We start from the raw sequence: 25,863 nt of genomic DNA, 5'->3' as shown, positions 1-25,863 counted from the left end.
GGACAGAGCATGTGGCGATATTATCACAGGTCTCACTGTTTTTTTTTTTTAGAGTTTTATTTCAGTAAATTCACTCAGATCGCATTTCACATTATAAGTAAGGGAAACTTTTATTACTAAATAAAAATGCAAATAAAAGGGTTTCAAAGGTTTTATCATGAAAATTCCTCCAAAAGCCTTTTTCATTTAGGTGATACAGGTTGGATATCCCTTACCCGAATATCCCAAAACTGAAATATTCTCAAAAACTTTCAGAATATAGCAGGTTTTTTGTTGTGTTTGTTGTTCCCCATCTTTTTTTAATACTTACTTTGTCCCCGGTGTCCACGGTGGCCATTGCATTCCTCTTCAATGGCATCCCCGGTCTTAAGGATGCGTGGCGCAGGTGCATCTGTGATGTCACTGGGGCACCCGCGCAATGCATCCTTGGGACTGGGGATGCCGCTGAAGAGGAATCCAATGGCCTCTGTGGATGCCAGGGGACACCAAGTATGTTGGGGACCATAGGGGCACCGCCAGGGGACCAGGAAAGTATGTAAAAATCCGCAATAATCCCTTATCCAAAATGCTTGTGGCCCCGTGCATTTCGGATATAGGATACTCAACATGTACTGCAATAATGCAAAAATTGTGTGAAAGCACCCTATTTCACAGTATTTTAGTAAAAATTATTTTTATAAATTGGCCCCTAAATTATTTTTTTATTTGTCACAGTTCAGTCTGAGAAATTTGTAAGAGTTTCATTCGACCAAATTTATTTCCTAATTAAAGTTACTTTAAAATAAATACATCTAAATTAATACTAGTAACAGGGGCGTAACTCCCAGAGACAATTGAGGCCCCATCCTCCTAACTCCAAGTCCCAGAAGGGGCAGCTGAGTGTAAAGCAGAACCTGTGCGGTTCACAGTGAGATCCAAGTGTGACCGCTGCTCTTGCAATGGAGCACTGCGGCACACATGTACTTAATTGGCTCTATACCAGGAGCCCTGATAATATCTGCAATAGGGGGCAGGATGGCTCCTGCCTTGTACTATTCAGCCTGCTTTGTGAATGTTGACACACAAACCATATCTGGGGTGGGGAGCACCAAACTCCAACTTGCCTCCTGGCGACTGAGATGAATTTATGCCCCTGACTAGTAATACATAATTTTGCATAAACAAAGAGGCATCACAACTGTAATTTATAATAACATATATGTTCTACAAAACAACGTTGAATTAAAATAATTACCCGCGTACTGGAACATTTATACTACAAGCAGACTTTATGACATCTTCAAATCTCCTCATACTTTCCTCAATAGAACAGTTTATGTTTTTCTCACTAAATGACTGAGATGCTGCAGCAAACACAGAGACCTCTTTAGCTCCTGCTGCTATCTGAAAGAAAGATGATAAGATTATTATTATTATTACATTCTATGTATAAGGACGCACAAGTGGTTTGCAGCGCTGTACATATTGTACGGCACACATAAGAACAATACAGGGTACACAGAACTAAACATTAAAGTAAACAGAAAAACTAAAATAGAGCACAGGTAACAACTAGCACAAAAAGTCTCAGTACACAATCAGCTGAGATGTACAGATGGAGCGCCTCTGATCCTTGGCCGGGGATCGCCAGCATGTCTCCGCTGGCGATCGCCGGTGCAAAGGCACTCCATCTGACTGGGACGTGTGTGAGTCTCACACGCACGCGTGTCCCAGTTTCAGGACGGCGCCGCGGTGGCATCCTGCCCGTCTCCTCTTCAGGGAGATGGGCAGGGATAGGGGGGACAGTGGGGAGGCGAGGGGCACCAGGGGAGTGGGCGGGGGAGGCGGAGCAAGCTCATAACAACGGGGCGCGAGCGAGCATCTCGTGCGCACGCGCCCCTGTCAAGAGCCGGCCGCTGGGGGGGGCTGGCGATGGAATCGTCAGCCCCTGCAAAGATGGAGCCTGCTCCATCTGTAGGCGCTGTGTGGGAAAGGCTTGCCAAAACATTTTCTAGGCGGATGTGTTCTGGGTTATGCACACACTGGGAAAATCATTCAAGGGTGAGTAAGTTCTCAGGCACTGAATTTGAATGCCAAGCAATCATTTTCTTGCACATATTTAGTACCAGTTACATATCATGTCCCCAGTAGTGTTGCTACAGAGTTAGCAAACAAAAGAAAGAACATTCTAGAGACTATTGTTTTTGGAATAAGTTGGATAATGGATATTTGGATAAGGGATACTCCACCTGTAGTTGCAGAAGAAATACATGCAAAGATGCAGACACGGCACCTGACATAGGTGCTATAACTCCTTGAGAACTAGTGTTAGAAAATTGGTTAGTACTGTACAATGGTTATTTTCCGACATTTTTTTTGTTTTGCTTAATTGCATATTTCTGCAATTGCCATAGCTGTTCTTATTTTGCTATGTATATCCATATATTTTTACACTATCATTTTTTTGTCATTTCCATCATCATTTTGTCCCATGTAACAGGACTAGAGTAAGTGTAGGGAAAGGTACAGCAAGCTTATGTGGTACTGCAAAATAGTGACCACCATAAACACAAACTACTGCCTTGAGCCCCACGAATCCATAAAGGGCTATAAACATCAAGTGTGTCATTTATGTGCCACTATATGTTGATTTTATTTGTACTTTTTGTTTAGTTTCCTTTTTTTATTTTTTTATTCAAACTAGCGCTCATTTGTTTTACATATATAGGTTATTTAAAGTAAGTTTAGATACTGTAGTACGTATAAGAAGAAAGAGAAGAATGTCCTTTTGGTGGGTGCACCTCAAGAAATAAACTAAACTTAAAATGTAACCTTTAATTAATTAATTCCTAAAAGGCTGCAAAAATATTAAAAACATATGACATACAAGGGTGGGTTTACACACATTAAAATAAGGTGGCAGGCAGGTGTTTGCTGAACAATTTGTTATGTTTACGTGTGTGGTGATTTCACAGTGTGTGGGGCTCCCAAATTCTGTACAGTGGGTCCCAATCTGTATGATAGCAGATCTCTCCCTGTTGTCAGAATATGGGTAGATGCCCAAGTGGGTAAGTGGTCTACCGTCTTTTAGGATAGTAACAAGATGTGCTCTCAAGGAATCAACTTGTTAAGAGTGCTGTGTTTATGCTAATCACAGGCATCAACTTGACTATGTCAACTCTGGCTATCACGGGGTGTCTTCTCTGTGCAAATATCAGGGAGATCTCGACACCGGTTGGCCAGTATGTGAAAATGTCTATGTAAGTGATGTTCAAAAACTGAGCTAATGAATGTCCATTTATCTTAATTGTACATTTTAATTTATGTTCTTATTTATATGGAATTCCATGAATTTAAAATACAGCTATTTTTATTATTAATAAATATATTGTAAAAGATACCGTTCTATTACAGTTTTTTTCCACAGCCTGAGCTGGTACATACATTTACCTTTGAGACTAACTGATGTGCCCGGTTTCAACCAGGCAAAAATTTGCTGGAGGGAACATTTTACCCCTTTTCCCCAACATATCCCTGGGTGGCCGCACATACAGTAACTGTGACAGTTTGCAGATCACCCGGCAGGTCACGTTCCAGATCACCTGGCAGGTGCACAGGCAGAGTTGACAAACTGTCCCATTTTCAAAGACCTGAATGGGGATGCAATGTGATTGGCTGGATGACGTTTTGCTACATAACTTCGAAAAGAAGCAACCAATTACAACACATCTATGGAGCAAGAGCTGTAATTTGATATATAATGCTCAGGGGTAGATTTATTAAGCTTGGTGAAGTGATAAAGGGTGACATTCTATGGTTTGACTTAAATGCGCATGTTTTTTTTGCGCACCACATCGCCGCAAATCGCACTTTTAGAAATCGCACTTTTCTGTAAAAATTTGCATATTTAATGTGATGCGTTTTTGAGGCTGAAAAGTGCGAAGTGGTGCGATTTGCGGCGAATTGGTGCGCTGTCTTTAGTCCTGAAAATGTGCGATTTTCATGTCTGAAAATCGCACGTTTTCAGGAAAGCGCAAATTAAAAAAAAAAAAAACGAGCGCGGGGTCCCCCGCCCGAGCATAACCAGCCCCGGGCTCACTGAGCCGGTGCTGGTGACATAAAATCAGGGTCCCCGACAAATAGGGGTCCCCTTGATTTCATGAAACCAGCACCAGGCTCAAGGTCCGGCGCTGGTTCCCAAAATACGGGGGACAAAATGACTAGGGGTCCCCCGTATTTTAAGAACCAGCACCGGACACAACCAGCCAGCAGGGTAATGCCACAGCCGGGGGAAACTTATTATATAAGCTCCCGCGGCCAAAGCATTAACCCCCTGGCTGGTCAGCATGGGCAGAGGTCCTGGGAAAGTGGGGACCCCCCCAAATGAAGGGGTCCCCACCCCTCCAGGACTTACCAGCCCATGCTGATAGTCCGGGGCTGTCCCCGATGCCCCTGGGCGGTGGGCATCGGGCTGATGGATTGTGTAAAAAAAAGAATAAAAACTATTGTTTTTTACTGGCGAACTATGAGTCCCAGCAAGCCTACCCCGCATGCTGGGACTTGGAGCACCACAAGTCCCAGCATGCGGGGCATTAAAGGGCCCGCTGGCACTTGTAGTTCAACAGTAGAAAAAATAGTTAACAAAAAAGAAAATGACACACTGACACACTGTAAAATAAAAGTTTAATACACACATAACACACACACACTGATACTTACCTACCTTGAGCCCATAGGTCGGTCCCTGGATCCTGGGTCCGGGCTCCGGGGCTCCAGGGCAGAAGAGTCCGGTTCCGGGGCCTTGGTCCTGGTTCCGGGGCTGGTCCTGGGGTTCTGGGGCTCCTGGGCTGAAGAATCCGGGGTCCAGGATCCGAGGTAGTCCCCAGGGGTACCTAAGGAAGCAAATCCTACTCACCTGGTCCCCGGCGACGACCTCGGCATCCTCTCCGGTGACAGCGCTGCTCCCATCTGGTACCCGGCTCGCAGGACTTTGACAGGCGCAGAGATGTTTCCTCCTCGGCGTCTCTGGACAGAATGATTTCTGGCCAATCAGGAGCCGAGAAAGTCGGCTCCTGATTGGCCAGAAATCATTCTGAATACAGACGCCGAGGAAGGAACATCTCTGCGCATCTAGAGCAGAGATGTTCCTTCCTCGGCGTCTGTATTCAGAATGATTTCTGGCCAATCAGGAGCCGACTTTCTCGGCTCCTGATTGGCCAGAAATCATTCTGTCCAGAGACGCCGAGGAGGAAACATCTCTGCGCCTGTCAAAGTCCTGCGAGCCGGGTACCAGATGGGAGCAGCGCTGTCACCGGAGAGGATGCCGAGGTCGTCGCCGGGGACCAGGTGAGTAGGATTTGCTTCCTTAGGTACCCCTGGGGACTACCTCGGATCCTGGACCCCGGATTCTTCAGCCCAGGAGCCCCGGAACCCCAGGACCAGCCCCGGAACCAGGACCAAGGCCCCGGAACCGGACTCTTCTGCCCTGGAGCCCCGGAGCCCGGACCCAGGGACCGACCTACGGGCTCAAGGTAGGTAAGTATCAGTGTGTGTGTGTTATGTGTGTATTAAACTTTTATTTTACAGTGTGTCAGTGTGTTTTTGTTAACAATTTTTTCTAGTTGAACTACAAGTGCCAGCGGGCCCTTTAATGCCCCGCATGCTGGGACTTGTGGTTCTCCAAGTCCCAGCATGCGGGGTAGGCTTGCTGGGACTCATAGTTCGCCAGTAAAAAACAATAGTTTTTATTCTTTTTTTTACACAATCCATCAGCCCGATGCCCACCGCCCAGGGGCATCGGGGACAGCCCCGGACTATCAGCATGGGCTGGTAAGTCCTGGAGGGGGGGGACCCCTTCATTTGGGGGGGTCCCCACTTCCCCAGGACCCCTGCCCATGCTGACCAGCCAGGGGGTTAATGCTTTGGCCGCGGGAGCTTATATAATAAGTTTCCCCCGGCTGTGGCATTACCCTGCTGGCTGGTTGTGTCCGGTGCTGGTTCTTAAAATACGGGGGACCCCTAGTCATTTTGTCCCCCGTATTTTGGGAACCAGCGCCGGACCTTGAGCCTGGTGCTGGTTTCATGAAATCAAGGGGACCCCTATTTGTCGGGGACCCTGATTTTATGTCACCAGCACCGGCTCAGTGAGCCTGGGGCTGGTTATGCTCGGGCGGGGGACCCCGCGCTCGTTTTATTTTTTTATTTTAACCCTTTGTTTTATTTTTTACAGCAGAACCCTGCACAGAACATTGCGATCTGTGCAGGGTTCTGGCTATTTCGCCAAACAGAACCTGGTCTGAAATAGCTGCGCTAATTAGACACCTAAAAAGTGCGATGTGCAAATGCGCATTGCATTAAATAAGCGACTTGTATACTGTTCTGTACGAAAACATCTGGATGCGATAAAAATGCGAATTAATCTCGCACTTTTAGTCCGCATACCTTAACGCACATAATATGCGATTTCAGTCCCTTAGCGCATCCCATTCAATTTGCGATTTTAAGGAAAAATGCGATATCGCCATTTTGCTGTCTAATTAACGCAAAAAAAGGCAAATCGCATTCCATAGAATGTCACCCAAAGTGTCTGGTTTTTATCACCAGCCAATCAGCTTCTACCTGACATTTTTTAAACAAGCCTGTAACTTTACAGTTAGGAGCTGATTGGCCGGTGATAAAAAAAAAACAGACACTTTATCACTACACCGAGCTAAATAAATCTGAGCTTAATCACCAGCGTCAAAATTAGTCACAATTGCCTTTACCCTATTAATATATTGATGTATGAAAATAGGTGTTAAGCTCTTTACACACTTGGCGATTTAAGTCATTATCGCTGGCTAAATGGCCGCTGAGCGACCATATCGCCATTGTATTTTTTGTGTTGTGGGAGATAAATCTCTAGGAGCGCGCTCCTGCAGCAAGTCCTTAATGGTCACTGGTCGCAGGAGCATGCTCCTGTGATTATGGCTAAATATTGCTGGTCGCTGGGGCACAATTCACTGTGCACCAGCGACCAGAGATTTCTAGTCAAAATGAAGTCAGAATGTGACAGAATTGCTTGCAATTTTCAGGCCAAATCTCTGGTCACTGATGAAAACTATACGCTGAGCAATTTATGGATGAGATATTTTGCCACTACACTGAGCAATATATTGATGAGAGATATTAAGCCAAAAATGCTAAATGACCATATGCCATGTGCACAACATAAGTATGATAAATAAAAAAAACTAAACATACAGTAGCAGATGTTTTCTATTATGTTCATATCTTCATGTTCAACAAAATCTACTACTAATATGCCACCTGAAAAAGATAAATTAGTCGACTATAGTACTGTTTTTGCAAAGCAAATTTTTGAATATGTTAGGATCATAGAAATATATATAAAAAAATTTTTTATAAATGTATTTTGTATATATGTAAGGTGTTTAAATGAAGATAATCTTGTTAGAACATTTATTCTGTCCTCTTTGTCTTTTTCAATCTCAGACATCTAACAAAAGAATGGTTATACTGTACAAGCCGAAACACGTGTGCAACATCTGTGCCGTAATGATGCACAACACTGCCATTGTTTTAAAACATTACAATTGCAAACGTGTCTAAGATATTAGGCAGTGTAGTGGAGTTATGCATCAAAGCAGTTTCAGCTTTTCATGCATAAAACTCGACCCAGGAGTTGTGAAGATACATTTCAAAAGCCTTGTTTATTATGCATTAAAAATCAATTAGAAACAAAGATTAATATGCCATGCCTGTCTTCAAGTGAGTTTTAATATTTTAATACAATTTTATCTACAGCACTACAGATCATAGGTGAATCTAGGGTGTGGTCCGGAGGTGCATCAGACCACCCATTAGCTATTTTTGTAGCTGAGGGATGGGGCTTTCTAACGAGCCCAGCCCCGTGTCTCTAGCCCCCTGGGAACCAGAGATACTTCCAGGCAAAGCTGGCACGTTTTCCCTATAGGATAACATGGGACCCGCTAATTCCGACCCCCACCCAGTTCAATGGCTGCCAGTTCCCCCTTCGGCATCACTGAAGCTCGAGGTTGATCTCAGTCGAACCAAAATAGCTGGGCCTTCAATCTGATACCAGGCTAGATCCATATGGGTTATTGGTTCCAGGGATATTGAGGTTAAACATTTTTTTTTCATTTCATAATTGTAATTTCATGACTGAGGACAGATTTCTCTTGAACCAAACAGCCCAGTTTCACGGGACCAAAATCATTCGAAGCCAACTCAAAAGTTCTTCAATATGATACTGGTCTCATGTAAATGGGCCAGTTGGTTCCAAAGATATAGCTGGTTGGTTAAAGGCGTTTCGCAGTAAGCTTTATCATCACCTTGATAAAGCTTACTGCGAAACGCATTGGTAAAGGGGAGCAGGGACACCCTTACTTTACAGACGCCCCACGTTCTCATCATCCTGAAACCGGACCAGCTTCCAGAATCAATCCTCTCCCAGGAACCAAGTGGCATAACCATCAAGCCCACCAGGTAGAGCACCTCGCTCCATCAGGAGCTCCCTGGTTTGGAGACCATTATTTCTCCCAGCACAAATCTTTTGCAATTGGCATTCCTATACAGGACGATTATCTGGAGGCAACATAGGAACGGACACAGGACACTACTACGGCTGAACTGTGGGTGAATATCCCTGCTCTCTGTACTTACTTGTGATACCCCCAATCTTTTTAATTGAGATTTTATCATACAGTTTTATATGTATCTTCTTTTAATAAATGTTTTAACTACACCTGTTGCATGCTTTTTAGCGAGCGCGGTCTCAAATCCCCATCTTTCCAGTGTACCATTTTTCTTGGGTCAGACTTCCCAAGTCCCGAGACCGCAGCTTCAGCAAAACAATTCCGCTCAGGCACCCCTCAGGCCACTTTCAGTGACCCACCTTCCTTCCACAGTGGCTGATATTAGTAAGTGAGTGTGGTTTATCCACATATATTTTATATATATATATATATATATATATATATATATATATATATATATATATATATATAAAATATATGTCCTGTATATGCACATATCCATGAATATTAGTTTGCTAAACCATATCTTTGAAGTCCAGAATGCTTGTGTGCGACTTCTGAATACAATAATCCTATATTAAAAAAAGCCTAAGGCTGCTCCTGACCTTTATAGTGGGCATGGCATATACTAGATGTCGCCCAACAGCCGGGGCGGATATGGCAGGAAAATCACCCCGGAAAATTTTGGGAAGCAGCCCTTATATGGGTGGAGTATGGTGATGGATGGCGTCGGAGTGTGACCTCATAACAAGGGGTGTGGTCTCACAGAGAATGCTGTACTCATGAGCCACGATTTTTGAACATATAGGGTGGTATTCAAATGCCATGGTGCAGATGGCTTATTTTCGGTGAGGAAATGCCATCCTCGCCGTCCAACCCCCTAGCCGTATTCAATGCTTGCTGGAATCCTCGCCACCGGAGGACGGCGAGTGATCCCCTTAAAAACTGCAAGGTTCGCAGCAAATGCAGGGAGTCCGCTGCATTTTGTGACTAGTCCCACTGTTTTGATGGGCACACTCGCCGAAACGGCCAGTGAAGGGGGGGGCAGTTGAATACTCTGACGACGAGCTATCGGCACTGCTCGCCATCATAGCTCACCGTCAGTGGATTGAATACCCCTAATAGTAGGGGATATTCTAAAGTTTGATGGTGTACACAAGATGCAGATCTGAGACGCAGTTGGTAGGTGTCTCTGTACAAGCATTTACACATTTATCATATATATATATATATATATATATATATATATATATATATATATATATATATATATATATATATATACTGTATGTCTAGTGTCCGTGAGTCCATCTGCTGGCAGAGCATGAAACTATGGGGGAAATTTACTAAAGGAAATTTGTAAAAAAAAATAGGTGTATTTGTATCCAGAAATACACTTATTTTTGACATTTACTATCCCGAAAATACGCCAATTCGTAGTCGTATTGATGTGCTATCAATACGAATACGAATTGCCGTATTTTCGAGATAGTAAATGACAAAAATAAGTGTATTTCTGGATACAAATACATCTATTTTTTACAAATTTCCTTTAGTAAATTTCCCCCTACATCTCTTTCTCACATATGCACAAACACAGATGGTAGCAGACTAGATTTCAAAGCTTTTGCTTTAAGATATATGACTTTCTGGGCCTGATTCAAGGGTGCACTATACAGTATGTCACAGTGCAACTAAATCTTTATGCTAATACAAATGGTCTTCCTACGGAGACACAGGGCAAGATGTACCAAGCTTCAAAAAGTGATGAAGTGGAGAGTGATAAAAACCAATCAGCACATACTTGTAATTTTTTTTTTAACACAGCCTGTAACATGACAGGTAGGAGCTGATTGCTAGCTATTTATCACTGACCCTGCTGCTGGTGCTGAGCTGCGCTGGGATCTCGCAAGACTAGCGAGATCCCGCGCATGCGCAGTGAGCCGGCCGGGGGGGAAGGAGACGGCGCATCAGTATTAACTGATGCGCTGTCTCCAGGAGGGACATCGCCGGAGGGGGGAGTTAGCGCTCCCCCACTCCGGCGGCAAGATCTTAATAGATCTTGTCGGTGTCCCCTCCTGCTTCGCCTCGCTAATGAGGCAAAGCAGGAACTGTTATAGCGGCGCGATAGTCGCCGCTATAATAAATCTACCCCTCTGTCCATAAAAACACACCATGAGTTGTACCATCAGACATTGCACCAATTGCATAAAGGTGCACAAAGTCAATATGGACGTGTGTGCAACTGCAGCAAGATATAGGGGGGAAATTTACAAAGATGTGTATTCTACTTCACATGTGATGTTGCTATGGGCAACCAATCAGATCCTGTCTACTATCTCAACCTCAGTCCTCAAGGGCCCCCAACAGTGCATGTTTTCCAGGTCACCTTCCAGGTGCACAGGTGCACTCATTATTCACTGACACATTTTAAAAGATCACAGGTGGAGCAAATTATTTCACCTGTGATTCTGTATGGAGACCTGGAAAATGTGCACTGTTGGGGGTCCCTGAGGACTGAGGTTGAGAACCAATCTTCTAGAGGGTGCTAAATAAATAAGTAGATTCTGATTGGTTGCCCATAGCAACATCACATGTGAAGTAGAATACACATCTTAGTAAATGTCCCCCATAGTTGCTGGCTACCACATGCCTGCATCTGGCTAGCCTGGCCACCCCCTGTTACCTCTCAGGAACACCCACTAAAATTGCCTGTCTCTGCATCCAAATTTGTTGTGTGTTGCCGGTGGAACTATTGGGAAGCATGATAATGCGCAGACTGAAAATATCAACCACTTGCGATCCGTTCCCCCCCCCGGCATCCACCTTTTGAGGCATCTATACTCACAATGGTGCATGGATGGTGCATGGATGCGCCAGTGATGTCATGACATTGCCGGCGCACCTGCACAGTGCATCATTGGGACCTGGAATGCCTCTAAAGATGGACGACATGGGACCAGGTTAGTTTGAAAAACAAAAAAATATAGGGGTAGGGAGTTACAACAAAAAAAATTGTATATATTTGAGTTTTTGGATATATCTGGATAAGGGATACCTAATCAGTATACAGTATATATCCTACACACAAACAAACACACACACACACACACACACACACTTGTTTAAGAAAATTTTAAGATCTTGCTTTTTGAAAATTGACCCTAATTTTGATAAAACTTTTTGAATACGGAGTGTGGCACTGTACGCCACCTGGTGTTGCCCCTACACTTGCTGTTTTCTGTTGGGCTGGGTGGTAGTGGGTTGGTCTCTACACCCTACACTACTTACCCCTCTATACCTGCCACTAGACTACTAAACCCCTCTATACCCTACACTACACTACTGACCCCTCCAGGGGCGTAACTACAACTTTGTGGGCCCCATAGCAAAATTTTGAAAGGGCTCCTTAACCAAAATGAAGGCGTTGGGGGGGAGGTCAGAATAGCACCCTGCGTCACCATTTTGTATAGACACTTGGAAGCTGTAACTCACCTTAAGCTGCTGTGCACTTGAAGTTGTAGGCTCCTCAGTATTCTGTTCTTTTCTGCTAAAGGAATGTCCTCCCAGTGTCCCAACTGTATTATATGGGCAGCGCTGCAGCGTTCCAGACACTTAGATGTGCGGGATGCCAGGCACCTCACTGCTGTCAATCTCCTGTAGTCAGTGGCTGTATGCTCCCAGTCACTCCCCAGCAGCTACAGGGCTCATGCAGGGTAACAATAACACAAATATTGGGCTATAGAGGAGGGAACTGACACCCCGTGGATCGATCAGGTACTAGTAGCAGCAGGGGTTAAGATGGGGTGGAGCAGAGCACAGGCAGCAGCTGAACAGTTTCAAAGACCAGGATGAACCAGGGACTACGGAGCTAGAGTCAGTTGGGGCAGCGCAGAAAGTCAGCAGCTGCGTGCACAAATTGAAAAAGGGGGTGGAATCCCATAATCTATAGGTTTACACTGTCAAATTAATATCAGTATCTAAAAATATAGGTGCACGGTGTTCACATCAATGTGATGGTGTATAATATTACAGAAACATTATGGATAAATTATAAAATGTGTAAAAATTGATTAATGTGAAACCCTTTTATCCTCTAATATTTGAATATTTTAATTATGAAGTGGTCTAAAAATGTATATTTTTTTTATCAGACAGTGAAAACCACATTCAGAGCAAAACACAACTCTGTACTGACTGTACAGTACCTGTCCTTGAGTGCATATTGGTATGTATGCCCTCTCAGACTTTTTCTGTTATGTTAAGATAGGAGCAATCATGGGAGATATTCTCCCAGTGTGTTTTCTTACATACGTGCACAAACGTCATTGGATAGTAGTAACCCCATAATTGAGTTTAACCCATTATTGGGGGGATTAAAAACATAAAATCACAGATTTTAATCTTTGGGTCATTTAAAGGATAACGAATAAACATGTCTTATATATTTGTTGAAACCTTGATATTCTGAATAGGCGTGGCCAGGACCGGCATGGAGTGAGACGCATCTCGCTTGATCTCTCCCTCCACTATCCTGAAAACCCATCCTGAAGGGACCCTGCCCGGGGCATAAATACCTCCAGCTGATGCGGAGCATCCCCCTGACCTGAGGCGCCCACTCCTGCGTTCCTGCTCGACCCGATGCCCGAGTGATCCGTACCCCCTCTTCTGGGCGCGTGAGCCGGGACCGGATGGCGCCGCCATCTTGTGACTGGCTGCAGGGTCGTGCGCAAGTGCCGCCCTGCCCGCTCGCATACCCGAGAAGCCTGCTGCAGCCGGAGACCGGGGGATCAGGTACTGTCTTCCCTGGACCCCGCTCCGACTCCATCGCCACCAATATACGGCGCACCGAGGGGACGCTGTCTGCCGCGAGGCAGGAGAGGCCGCCATCTTCCCCCTGCCTGCTGAGTCCTCTGTGCCCGGTCTCCCGCGTGAACACATCTGCGGCTCCCCACACAACACCCGGGGCGGCCAGGGAGAGGGCCAACTCCCCTCTGACTGCTGAGTCCTCCGTGCCCGGTTTCCCGCGTGATCACATCTGCGGCTCCCCACACAACACCCGGGGCAGCCATGGAGAGGGCCATCTCCCCTCTGCCTGCTGAGTCCTCCGTGCCCGGTCTCCCGTGGGATCACAACTGCGGCACCCCACACAACACCCGGGGCAGCCAGGAAGAAAGCCTAAACCCTTTTGCGCCCAGAACTGCAGCATCAGGGGGCGGCCATACCCCATAATCCCCACACAGAGGAAAACTCCTTTCTGCAGCACCAGGTACATTGTGGGCCCCCCTGGAACCGGCCTACAATAAGGGGGCGGTGGGGGACACTCCATACTTGTGATATCAAGTGGGTCATACTCCCCTGGAAGACCTAGAGGCTCCAGAAATACTGTACCAAGTCTGCACACTAGATTGAGCCGGCCACTGGGTTATCACACTCATCTCAGTGCCCTGTGGAAGTCGCCCAGTTGTCCCCCTAAGCTCCTGTAGATCCCCTACCCGGACACCGTACTTACTTCTTTCTACTTCTTTCTATTCTTAACACATAAATCCCTCAACTGACTGAGGTTACCTTAACAGTGGGGCAGTAACTGTTTCAGCAACTATCTACTCAATACCAGCTCGCCCTCTGGTGACCCCTGCTGGTATCACAATGGTGAAAGGTAATCAAAACTCAGCACCTGCCAGGCTGGAAAAATTCTCCAGGCAGCCCCCCAACCTAAACAATCTGAGGATACGCAACCTGCGTCCCCACCTACTGCCTCAGCCCCTGCTGATGAAACCCCTGACGACCCCTTTCAAAGGGTTCTTGATGCAGTTACGGCCACTGAAACAAGGCTGGCAGATAAGATAGGTCAATTGCAATCCGACCTGTCCATCATTCATCATGACCTCCAGCGGGTCCGGGAGAGGGTGGACGAGGTGGAGGCGCGTACATCCACGTTGGAGGACACGGTGGCCCCCCTAGACAGACGTACAGCTACCCTTGAATCCCAAATGCAGGCAGTCCATAAGAAAATGACTGATTTGGAGGGTCGCCTTAGGCGTAATAACATCCGATTTGTGGGCCTGCCTGAGAGGGAAGAGGGAAACTCACCAGAGCAATTCCTGGAAAAATGGCTCACTGACTTTTTTGGGGCAAAGGAGTTCACTAACCAGTTTGCGGTTGAACGTGCGCACAGAGTCCCAACGCGCCCGCTTCCACCTGGAGCACCGCCACGCACGTTCCAGGCTAAAATTCTACACTACCGGGATCGGGACACTATCCTTCGCTTGGCCCGCACGGCGGGCCCCCTCAAGTGGAATGGATCGCCCATTTCAGTATTTCCTGACTTTGCGGTGGACGTCCAGAAGGAGCGGGCACAATTTGTACCGATAAAGCAGAGGCTTAAGGAACTTAACATACAATACAGCATGCTTTTCCCGTCACGACTGAGAGTTATCGCTGACGGAGAAACAAAATTCTTTGCAACTCCACGAGAGGTGGCAGCCTGGCTTGACAGGCACAGACCACAGAGACGTGCGCTTAACAATGACTGATATCAGGCAACCATCACCCCTTTGAACACATTGGGATAAGTAACTATTTCGTTAAAGCTGCCTTTGTTATGCTTGTGCTGTGTTGCCAAGGGCCGCAGGGTACAAATATCTTTTTTTTTTTTTTTTTTTACATTTAAGAAATTTATTATAAAAAGATGGGTGTATGTAAATCGAGGCATATAAAAATATAGTGGAGCCACCATGGACACGAAACGTGGCGCTAAATGCGCCAGGAGTAGTTGTGGTTCCAGGATTGCTTTTTATTGTAAATTATTTTTTTATTGCACAGTAGTGTTACTGACTGGCGGGTCAGCGAATCCACATTACTTGGGATATAAAGAACAGGGCTTATGTTTGGCAAGTTACAATGGCAGCAGCGTACCCAAAGTGACTGGAGACTGGGAGATATAAATGAAGACTAAGACCACAACATTGTGTCCATTTACCCCCAGATAGACTATTTATAAATCAGTGCAAATTAAGTGTCAGACTATAATGCCTTTTTTTCCTGTCTAATCATGCGAATATGGAAAAAATAAAGATTCAGATTCCAATGGCCATTATATCACGTGGATGCATTTAAGGAACATCTCCATAGGATTAGTATGGATTATCTGTGGACTCTAGTAGACCAGCCATTTTCTTTTTCAGAGTATATTTTCACTAGAATAGTGATCTTGCTGTAGAGCTTCGATGTCTATCTCAGATCATGCCATCATCCGCCCAAGCGGCCTTCCTAAACTACTCACCGTAAAACATGTTTAAAGGCCCAGACATATTGCATGCTACATTTATGCGCACGTACAACCACCAAGGAGCAGTGTGACATGGTATAAGCCTGCAGATTTTACAACAACTTTCAGGACAAGTCATTAACCTATAACTTGCCTTCGTCAGCAATTAGAAATCAAGTGTAGATGCATTTTTAGATACCAGCTCAAATATCCTCAGTTATTTCAAGGTGAATAACGAATTGTGGCTGTGAGGCTGGAGCTTACTGACCCGGAGGCTTATATTATAAAAATTAAATAAAAAAAAAACAGAATAGGTATGTTTTACATACACAGTTGGGTGCAGCTATTAGAGAAACTTTTCAAAACAGTTTTGGGATGCTTTAAATACTACAAATGCACTTAAAAAGAAAAAAAATATTATAATTTACATCTGAACCATAGCAAAAGGGCTGAGAGCCAACACCAAGTTTCCACAGTTTGATAAAATTATAATGATGGGCAACAAAATAAATTTTACAGTGCTAATAGATTAACAGTTAAGGCTAAGTCAGCATGAATCCCCCCCCCCCCCCAGAAAAAAACAAAACCACCACACATTAATTTAATCTTTACACTAGTGGCCTCATTTTGCAGTGCAAACCTTTTGGTTTGGGTATCGTCTCTGGCTGGAGGCTGAGGACAGCTGCCTCATATTGCATAGATTGTATAAGATGTTCAGTACAAACTGCGTGTCACTGACAGAATGTTTGGGTACATACGTTACCTCAACAGTAAAAAAAAATAAAAAACATTCGTAAAAGGAAAGGAAAAAAAAATGGCATTCCTAACGTAGTAAATAAACAGCTACAATGGTCTCAAAAAGGTAATTTGTGCTAAATGCATCCAAACAAATGCATCATTGGCTTCTGTAGTCTACATGCTGGTTTTGTACTTGAATTTTTTATTTCAGTTTTGCAAAGAAGGTTATGCAAAAGGTATAAAAACAAAACAAAAAAAAACCCACCTTACTGGGCAAAATGAGCATTGTCTGTAATGTGATATTAAGGTCTCAAACTAAAATCAGCGCACATTGTTTGGCCTCCAGCCACCCCTATAATATTGTCAAAGCTGAGCCGATAACATAATCAGCTTAGTGATAAATATAGGATATGTTTTAATTTAATAGGGTATCAATAACCCTTCGGAAAGGGAGGGTTATTTCTTTTTTTCTCCTTTATAAACAGACTTACGTTCAGTGCTCTAATTCTAAAATATCTGTGCTAATCTTTTTGAAGCAAGCCGAAAGAAGCCTCTGTGCTGAAAGGTTCCTCTATGATACCTAGTGAATAGGTAATCTATACCTTCTGGAGAGGTAGCCATTTTGTTGGCAAAGTATTGGTTCAGTCGATGGATTTAGAAGACACTGGCAAAATTGTCCTCAATGTCTTCATTAGTTTCTAATACGTCAAGGCTATAGCAGCCAGTTTGTAGGCAGTTTCAATACTTACACCGTGTACTAATCATAGATCTATGTAATTAATAAAATCATAATATACTAAAACAGAGTAACTTTGGGAATAGGTTGAGCGTAAACATGAATGGATGATGGTAGCAGCCGCAGTGAGGATTTGTAGGTCCAAAAAAAATGGTTTCATGGCAATAACAAGAAAACTCTGGTTCCAATTCCCCGCCCCCACCCCAGTCCGGTTAATTAGATGTACTGATACTATATGGTACAATTCCGATGTAGGGAGGGAGAAGGGGGGGAGGGGACAAAGAAAAACCAAAACCTCCCTCTCACAACAAAAATCCCTCGTAAACCAGCTACAACAGAAAAAAAATAAAAATAAAAATAGATTTTAAAAAGCATAGCATATCTGGCCAAATTAGACCTTCGGTTCCCCCCCGCTGAACACCATAAATGCGTGCGTGGGTACACTAACTGGCCTCTCTCTAAAAATTGACTCAGACAGGGATGTAACACGTCCGCTAAGAAAAAAAAAAGTGCTTACTCCAAATACCAGCCAGACCAGGCATGGGCAGCACGATTATCTCAAGCTGGTGGAGTAACAATTGCCAAGGTATGTGCTCGATTGCCTGCACCTCTAGTGTCTATTAAAAAACATCAGCACTTCCTGCATTTCTAGAAACAAGGTTTGTGCCTCAGATTTATTAGAGACGTTATTTCTACTACGTTCTCAGCAGCAAAATGAATGGCCATCTAGGACAGCAATACAGACTGGGAAGAAAATATCTGCCATCGCCCCCATGGCATACTTGCCTGTACCAATGCGAATCGTAAAGACCACAGCGAAAAGCGCTGCGCCTAAACCGTAGATACAATAGCTGGTTTAAATTTGAAACTTATACAAATGAAGTCAATATAGTCCTATAAATAATTTATTTAAAAAAAAAAAAAAAATTGTGCTGTTAACCCATTACAGGGGTGTAACACAAGTATGCTTTATCTTGAAAAGTACAAAACCTATATAGAATTATATCTGTTTAAATTATAGTCAAATGTGATGTTTTTTTCAAATGACCGTTACGTCGTATATGGTTTTGGGACCCAATATGCTGTTTTCTCTGTGGGTAAAAAAAAATTAATAAAATGTAAGGCTACTATCCACGAACCAAGCTGGAAAGATCTCAAGCTAAATAAGGCGGAAAGAACTCATGAAATGAGGAGAAAATACTTTTCCTATTAGATGGATACTCACACTAAAGCAATCTATCAAGCCTCCTAAACTGTTAAATATTTTTTTTTTTCCAAACAAGCATTTAAACTTTATTACACAGAAGAGCAACAAGTATGGTAGGCTGCCAGACAAAAAGGCAGAAAGGGAAAATATATTGAGTTCGATGGAGAGAGTTCTTCACAACCGATGGGAGGGGAAGGGGGGGGGGGGAGGGGGTAACACGGTGTCCAATAACAATCTAACGACGTGCTTCATCGGAGCTGGGTACTATGAAGCAGGGTGGTAAATGATCGCCCTTGTAGTGAGGGCGCCAGACTTGTAGGTTTGTTTTTAAACTTCTCGTGACAAGCGTCTGTCCCGCTCTCCAACTTTGTTTGCACCAATCCCAAGCCATTTAAAAATACGACTAATTTTAAGTTAGAGAAGTCGTCTTCAGCACATTCGCCATCAACTGTCCATGCTAATGCATTCCTCTTCAAACTCCTGGTTTTCTATGTAAGGTGCTGGTCCCCATATTCTAACAGTACCGTCGTCAGAAGCACTGGCCATCAGAGAGGGAATCTGCGGGTTCCAACTCACACAGTTCACTGTGCGCGTGTGTCCAGTCAGCTCTGCAATGGGAAGCTCACTGCGTTTGTGCCAGACGTATACTTTATGATCTTCACTGCCGCTAGCGATGAAGTCCTCGTTGTGACCACCAAAGCATGAGTGTATTGTGTAGAAGCCCTGTGTCACGCCTTGATATTTTCTCACTAAAACTCTATCTTGCAAGTCCCATAAGTGAACACCCTGAGTAGCTACGTTTAACAATGCTAGTCTTCCATTTTTTGAAATTGTGAATGACATGATCGGATGGTCTTCTTGCACTATGTTTCTGTCTGTAAGGTCCTCGAAGTTATAGCCCCGGATCCGCTGGTGGGTGTCCGAGGCGAGGACAGTCTTGCCATCACTGAGGCACCACAGACACTGCACTCTCACACCCTCCCAGGAGTCCAGCAGGTTGCCGTCTAGATCGCATTGGTAGAACTGTCCCCGCTGGCCACCGGTCACAAAGCGTTTCCCATCGGGATTCCAAGCCACGCTCGTCAGACTGTCTTCGTGAGACTGGCTCATCTTTGTCCTCAGTTCACCAGACTGTACATTCCACAGCCACAGCTCCGAGCAGTCGTCTGGGCCGCAAGCAACGAGATAATTGTCGTCTGGGCTCCAGGCTAGGTAGGAAACACCGTAAGCATGGCCTTCTAGTGTCTTCAGTAACTTCAGCTGGTGTGTGTCTGGATCGACCTGCCAAATAATAACAGTTGTGTCTTTTGATCCTGTTGCTAGTTTAGTGCCGTCGTTGGAGAACTTACAGAACCAGACTTCGTTGCAGTGCTCTGTAAGGACTTGCTGAGTGAAGCATGAAAACTGCTTCCTGCTGCAGACATGATCAATCAGCAGGGAGACCGAGTCCAAACTATTGTCTAGTTTTGTGTTGTGGTAGAGGCACCGATCTCTCTGCAGCTCCACCGCCTGGCGCAGCAGCGTTTGCAGGCGTCTGGGGGGCAGCATCACGGATGGCGGTAGGTATGTCTGGAGTTTATCGAGCAGTTTTGAGCGCGACACAGTCCTTTTACCTTCCCACTCTGCCTTCGCGCGTAGGTCTTCTGCGTGGCTACACATTAAATACCCACTGAGAACATGAATTCTCTCTGTATTGTATTTCAGGGGCGTCAGCTCACAGCGTAAGACCTGCAGGGCTTCCAAGACCTTCCCATCTTCTAAGTACTCCAAGTACTTCTGCTGCAGCAGCAAGAACTTCATCCTCCGAATAACGTCTGCAGTTGGGCAGGACGAGGAATGCTCGCTCCCTGAGACCCCAGCGGCTGGACGACAGGACATTACAGCGTGAGGAGAGTGCACTACAGACTTTAGTTCATTGAGATCATTCTCCGCCTTATCCCACTCCCCTTCCATCACATAATTGCGGAATTTGGTAGCGGAAGAATGCTCTAAACGACATCCTGATTCTTGCATGAGGAGATCGACTGTCTGGTTGAGGCCGAGACCGTGCAGGTGCTGCCCGATCAGGCGGATGACGTCCTCGTCCGCCTGGCTCAGCCGTTTCTTCTTCTTCAGGCCCGGTTGCTCGGTGTGCTCGGTGCTGGCGGCGGCCCCGTTGCTACTACTGCTGCTGGCGGAGGCGACGGCCGGGCCGGTGCCGGGCAGCCCGTTGGAGTGAGCCGGTTCTCCGCCGGAGGACTCCCCGTTCTGAGCGGTTGGGGAGGGGGGACAACCGCTACCCGGCTCCGGCCCGCCCGAGCCCCCCGCTGCCGCCCCGTTGGCCTGCATGTTAGCCCTGCTGCCGAGTACCAGTTGAGCCGCCTCCTCCGAGGCTCGCAGCTTCTTCCGCGGGGGAGGGGACGCTCGGCCGGTGTCCGAGACGGAGGAGGAGGCGGAAGCCAGAGTTTCCTCTCCGGGAGCGGCCGTGGCTGAAGGCTGGGGGGGAGGAGGTGGGGGGAGGGGGGAGAGTCCGCCGCGGCCGCTGCTCGGGGCTGTCACAGCCTCTATCCGGCGGGTACAAATATCTTGATGCAAAACTATATGTCAGTTTATGCTACTCAGGATGCTCCCCTTCTATTATAATGTTATGCAGGTGCCCCGGGCGGACATACCCAGTTATATGATAAGGTTAGGGTGGGAGGTCTATGACCGGTAGTCATTATATTCTTTGCCCCCACACCAGCTATAATAACTAGGGTTTAGTTGGGTAATGTTACTTTCTTCATGCTTTTTGAGGTGAAACTCTCACCTACATTTTAGTTTGATAGTGTTTTGCTTCTGGGATACAGGTATGCCGCAGTTGGGTATTGGTATACGGGGAGGGGGTAGGGTTTATGTCTCCCTATTGGGAAATAGGATTGTGTATGTTATTGTTTCTATGTTTTTGTTCTGTCAGCAAGATTGGTGCATAATGTTCTCATTTAATATTGCAGTGGTGAAGAAATCCCTTGTTTTTTGGCACAGGTACAGATGGTTAGTTTGTCTGCTCACTCCCCTTCATACTAACACTATGACATGGCCTCATTAAATTTCCTCTCCTGGAATGTGAGGGGTCTCAATGACAAGGTGAAGAGGTCCCTGGTAATTAGGCAATTAAAAAAATATAATTCAGATGTAGTATGTCTCTTAGAAATGCACTTAGCAAGGAGTAAAGTGATGTCCCTCAAAAAGCCCTGGGTCGGCTGGGCATATCACTCTACCCATACCTCCTCCTCCAGGAGGTATCTGTACTCATTAAGAAAACTGCTCCCTTCTCTGCGATAGACGTCCAAATCGACCCCTGGGGTAGATTTGTCTTCATAAACTGTTTACTAAACTCTCTCCCTGTATTATTGATGGCGGTATATATCCCCCCCCCCCCCCGTATTCTCCCTTTGTCCTTAAAAAGGTGGCCGAATTCATGGCATCCTATCCCAACACGGCCACTATATGTATGGGAGACTTTAATAACCTTCTAGACCCCATGATGGATAGGGTCTCTATAAGATCACATCCCACTCAAACCAGACCGTCACACTTCCCGGGAGTAGTAGCAGAGATGGGCCTCATGGATGCTTGGAGGGTGAAACACCCTACCTCTAAACAATACTCGTGCTTCTCCCATTCCCACTCCTCCTTCTCTAGGATTGACCTAGCATTGATTACACCGGATCTGATACCTAGGATCCGCCACACTAAGTATGAGAGTAGAGGCATCTCGGACCAATCCCCTATTACGCTCCACTTAGACTTTAATTGCCAAGGAGGTCAGTCAGTGTGGAAACTTAACCCCTTCTGGCTGACCCGTATGGGTACAGGATTGGACCTCGAGGCGACATGGAAGGAGTTTTTTGAAAAAAAACTCTGGTACTGTGGCTACGGACGTCCTGTGGGATGCCTTTAAGGCCTTCCTCAGGGGGACCCTGATCCAAAGGGTCTCCAACCTAAAATTGTTCTATAAGAAACAAGAGTCAGAACTAGAAGCACTGTGTGTCGCAACTGAATTAAAATGCCTCACGGATAAATTAGAATCCTCCAAACTAGAGTGGTTGAGCGCCCAAAAAAAATGGAAATCATATCTCCTAGACAAAACCCGATACAAATTAATGTTCACCTCCCATTCGACCTATGCCTTTGGGGATAGACCGGGCAGTTACATGGCACGGCTTATGCGAGGCGAAAGGGGCCTTTGTACAGTCATAGAGCTTCACACAACGAGCGGCCAGGCAGTCACTCAGACCCCTGACATCGCCAATGAATTTGTCTCTTACTATAGAAATCTTTATACTTCCAAATCTTCATCTGAAGTGAATGATCTCAGAGCATATCTACACAACATCACACTCCCCTCTCTACCTATTGAAGATCGCAATTTGTTAGACTCACCCTTTACACTTGAAGAAATAATATCTGCTATACAGGCCTCCCCCAGCGGCAAGGCACCGGGTTCTGATGGAATCCCATCCGAACTATACAAGAAACACATTAACTTCTTTGCAGCTCACCTACTGGACATTTCCCAACAAATATTTGATGAGGGTAGTCTCCCGACATCAATGTCAGAGGCTATAATTATCGTCCTCCCCAAACCCGGCAAAGACCCCTCTTATCCTGACTCCTACCGTCCTATTTCCCTACTCCCAACAGATATTAAGATACTGGCCAAAGTATTGGCTGCCAGACTCAATCGAATTATAACGCACATAATTCACCCAGACCAGGCGGGCTTTATGCCCAATAAAACCACCTCCATTAACCTCCGTCGACTGTTCACACACCTACAGACTCCTAGAGAGGACCGGTCCACTTCGGCCATTGCCTCCCTGGATGCAGCAAAGGCATTCGACTCGGTCGAGTGGGGTTACCTTTGGGAGGTAATGGACCGTTTTGGCTTTGGACCAAAATTTATTGGGTTTATTTAAACGCTATATGCCTCACCGACGGCTAGGATATCGGTAAATGGATATTTATCCCAATCATTCCCCCTGTTCAGAGGCACTAGGCAGGGCTGCCCCCTGTCCCCCCCCTTATTCGCCATTGCCATCGAACCCTTGGCCTGTATGATCAGGGCAAACAATAACATTGCTGGCCTAAAAGTAGGGTCCAGGGAAGACAAAATAGCCTTATATGCTGACGATATCCTCCTATTTATTCATGACTACTCCAACTCATTGCCCCTAATATTCAGTACCATTACAGAGTTTGGTCAATACTCCGGATTATTAATCAATTGGTCCAAATCCTCTATTACACCACTTAGAGGCAATGTTCCGAACCCTCTTCCCATGCAACTTCCACTCCCATGGTCAGACACCTTTAAATATCTAGGAATATGGGTTTCAAACAAACCCAGCTCTTATATCACACTGAACCTTCTCCCACAAATAACCTATCTCCGCACAAAAACGCCACTCTGGAGCAAATTACCACTAACGGTCACTGGAAGAATCAATTTGGTGAAAATGGTCTTCCAACCGAAACTTCTTTACATTCTTCAGCAAGCTCCAATATATATCCCCCAGAAGCATTTTAAAAAAATCGAAAGTCTACTCTCCTCTTTAATATGGGCAGGAAAGCACCCTAGGGTTAACCTTCAAACCCTCACTAGACCCAAAAATCTAGGCGGCCTGGCCCTACCTGATTTCAGGTATTATTATTATGCAGCCCAGCTGTGCTTTATATGGGAATGGTTAAATGTAAAAGATACTACTACTCTCCACATACAATTGTTTGCCCAGCACTCCTCGGGAAGTTCTCCACTACAAATTCTGTTAGGCGGTACCACTAAAAATATTAGAATCCCATTGATCAGACAAGCAATTATTATATGGCGACTGGTTCATGGAGTTATGGGGGGCCAAGGATGGGACCCAGAGATATCCCTACTTAATACACGTGCCTTGCCTGAATTGGCTTCTCTGGAAGTGGACAGCACATGGAATAGGTGGAGTGTATCCAGTTTAGGAGACCTGTACCATAATAACACCATTAAAACCTTCCAGGAACTACAGGTTGATAGATACCTCCAAATACGACATGCCCTCAACAAACAAGTGGGATCTTCATCTTGTTCATCTATTAATAACTCCCCTGTTAAAATACTGATCCAGGGGGCCTCGGGAGGGCACCTGGTATCCACACTATACTCGGCTTTACAACAGAAATCTCACTCAGACCTTCTCCCCTATATTAGGTCAAAGTGGGAAGCTGATCTGGGAGCCATGACAGATGAAATATGGTCTAGCGCCTTAGAGGCTCACAGGTTGTCCACAACTAATATCAGATTCCAACAGATACATTATTATATTCTACACCGGGTATACATGACCCCGACATTATTACATCGCATAGGAGGATCCTCATCCTCGGTATGTCCCAGGTGTAATGCAGCAGAGGGTACCTTTTTCCACTTACTGTGGTCATGTCCTAGCATAACTACATACTGGAAAGCTGTTACTGACTTTCTGAGTGGTGCAGGCATCCCCGGGAATGCGATCACCCCTGTTTCTTGCTTGCTCTCAGCTTTTGATGAAGAGGCCCTCATTGCTACGGATAGGCGTTTTGTGATCAACATATGTGCCCTAGCTAAAGTGATTATAGCTAGATTGTGGATGAGGGGTGAAGCCCCGAGTATATCAGCTTGGACCTCCCTGGTCAATGAAACAGTGAGTCATGAAAAATTTGTCTACCTGTCCAGAAATAGTGAGAATAAGTTTCACTCCATATGGTATAAATGGTTGGAGTCTACCTATTCAACAAGAAATACACCCTAAAACTAACACATTGGGACTAGTGTCCTACTATAAGGCAAATCTCCTAAAGTGTGTTGGGACCAATAATTTTTTTGCCGTTAGTAAATATGTGAATACACCCCGACACTTGGATACTGATGCCTTGTACCTCTACAATTACAAATACTCCCTACGACATTGTGACCTGCCACAGGAAGAGCCCAACACATTCCTTGTACCTTTGTCTTGAAATACTTCCTATAGATTGCCTGCGCACGACGCGCCTAAATCACACCTGGAATTAATCTATATTCTAGAGATGCTTGTTGTTCTTTAATATCATGAGCCTTATATTGATTGGATACCAATATGTGTACTGTACCACTCTATTTGCATATATATATATCACCCTTTATATATTTACACAATGTAATCCTCTAATGGATGAGGGAACCTGCACTTATGTACTAAGTCTTGCTTGTATGTATGCGTTTTGTTCTTGTTTTGTTTTTGTTCTTAATGCATATAAAAAAAAAAACAATAAAAATTTATTGAATTAAAAAAAAAAAAAAAAAAACCTTGATATTCTGATACGGAGCCAAATACTGTTAGTTGATTATAAGTAT

At 45.1% G+C, this 25,863-nt stretch overlaps 1 protein-coding gene and 1 pseudogene across 3 annotated transcripts in view; both read right to left on the bottom strand.

Moving 5' to 3' along the window:
• The window catches only part of HMGCLL1 (3-hydroxy-3-methylglutaryl-CoA lyase like 1), a 176,451-nt gene that overhangs the window by 76,267 nt on the left and 74,321 nt on the right, over nt 1–25,863 (bottom strand). For all 3 annotated transcript variants that reach the window (XM_083177321.1, XM_083177320.1, XM_083177322.1), the window contains one exon: nt 1,235–1,383. In XM_083177321.1, coding sequence (XP_083033447.1) covers nt 1,235–1,383 — 149 coding nt within the window. The remainder of the gene's footprint in view (nt 1–1,234; nt 1,384–25,863) is intronic.
• LOC146064141 (WD repeat-containing protein 26 pseudogene) lies at nt 17,829–20,889 on the bottom strand (annotated as a pseudogene).

Source organism: Crinia signifera, chromosome 3 (genome assembly GCF_055691185.1).
Source record: "Crinia signifera chromosome 3, ASM5569118v1, whole genome shotgun sequence".
Lineage (NCBI taxonomy): Eukaryota > Metazoa > Chordata > Amphibia > Anura > Myobatrachidae > Crinia > Crinia signifera.
This window is presented reverse-complemented; position numbering and strand designations above follow the sequence as displayed.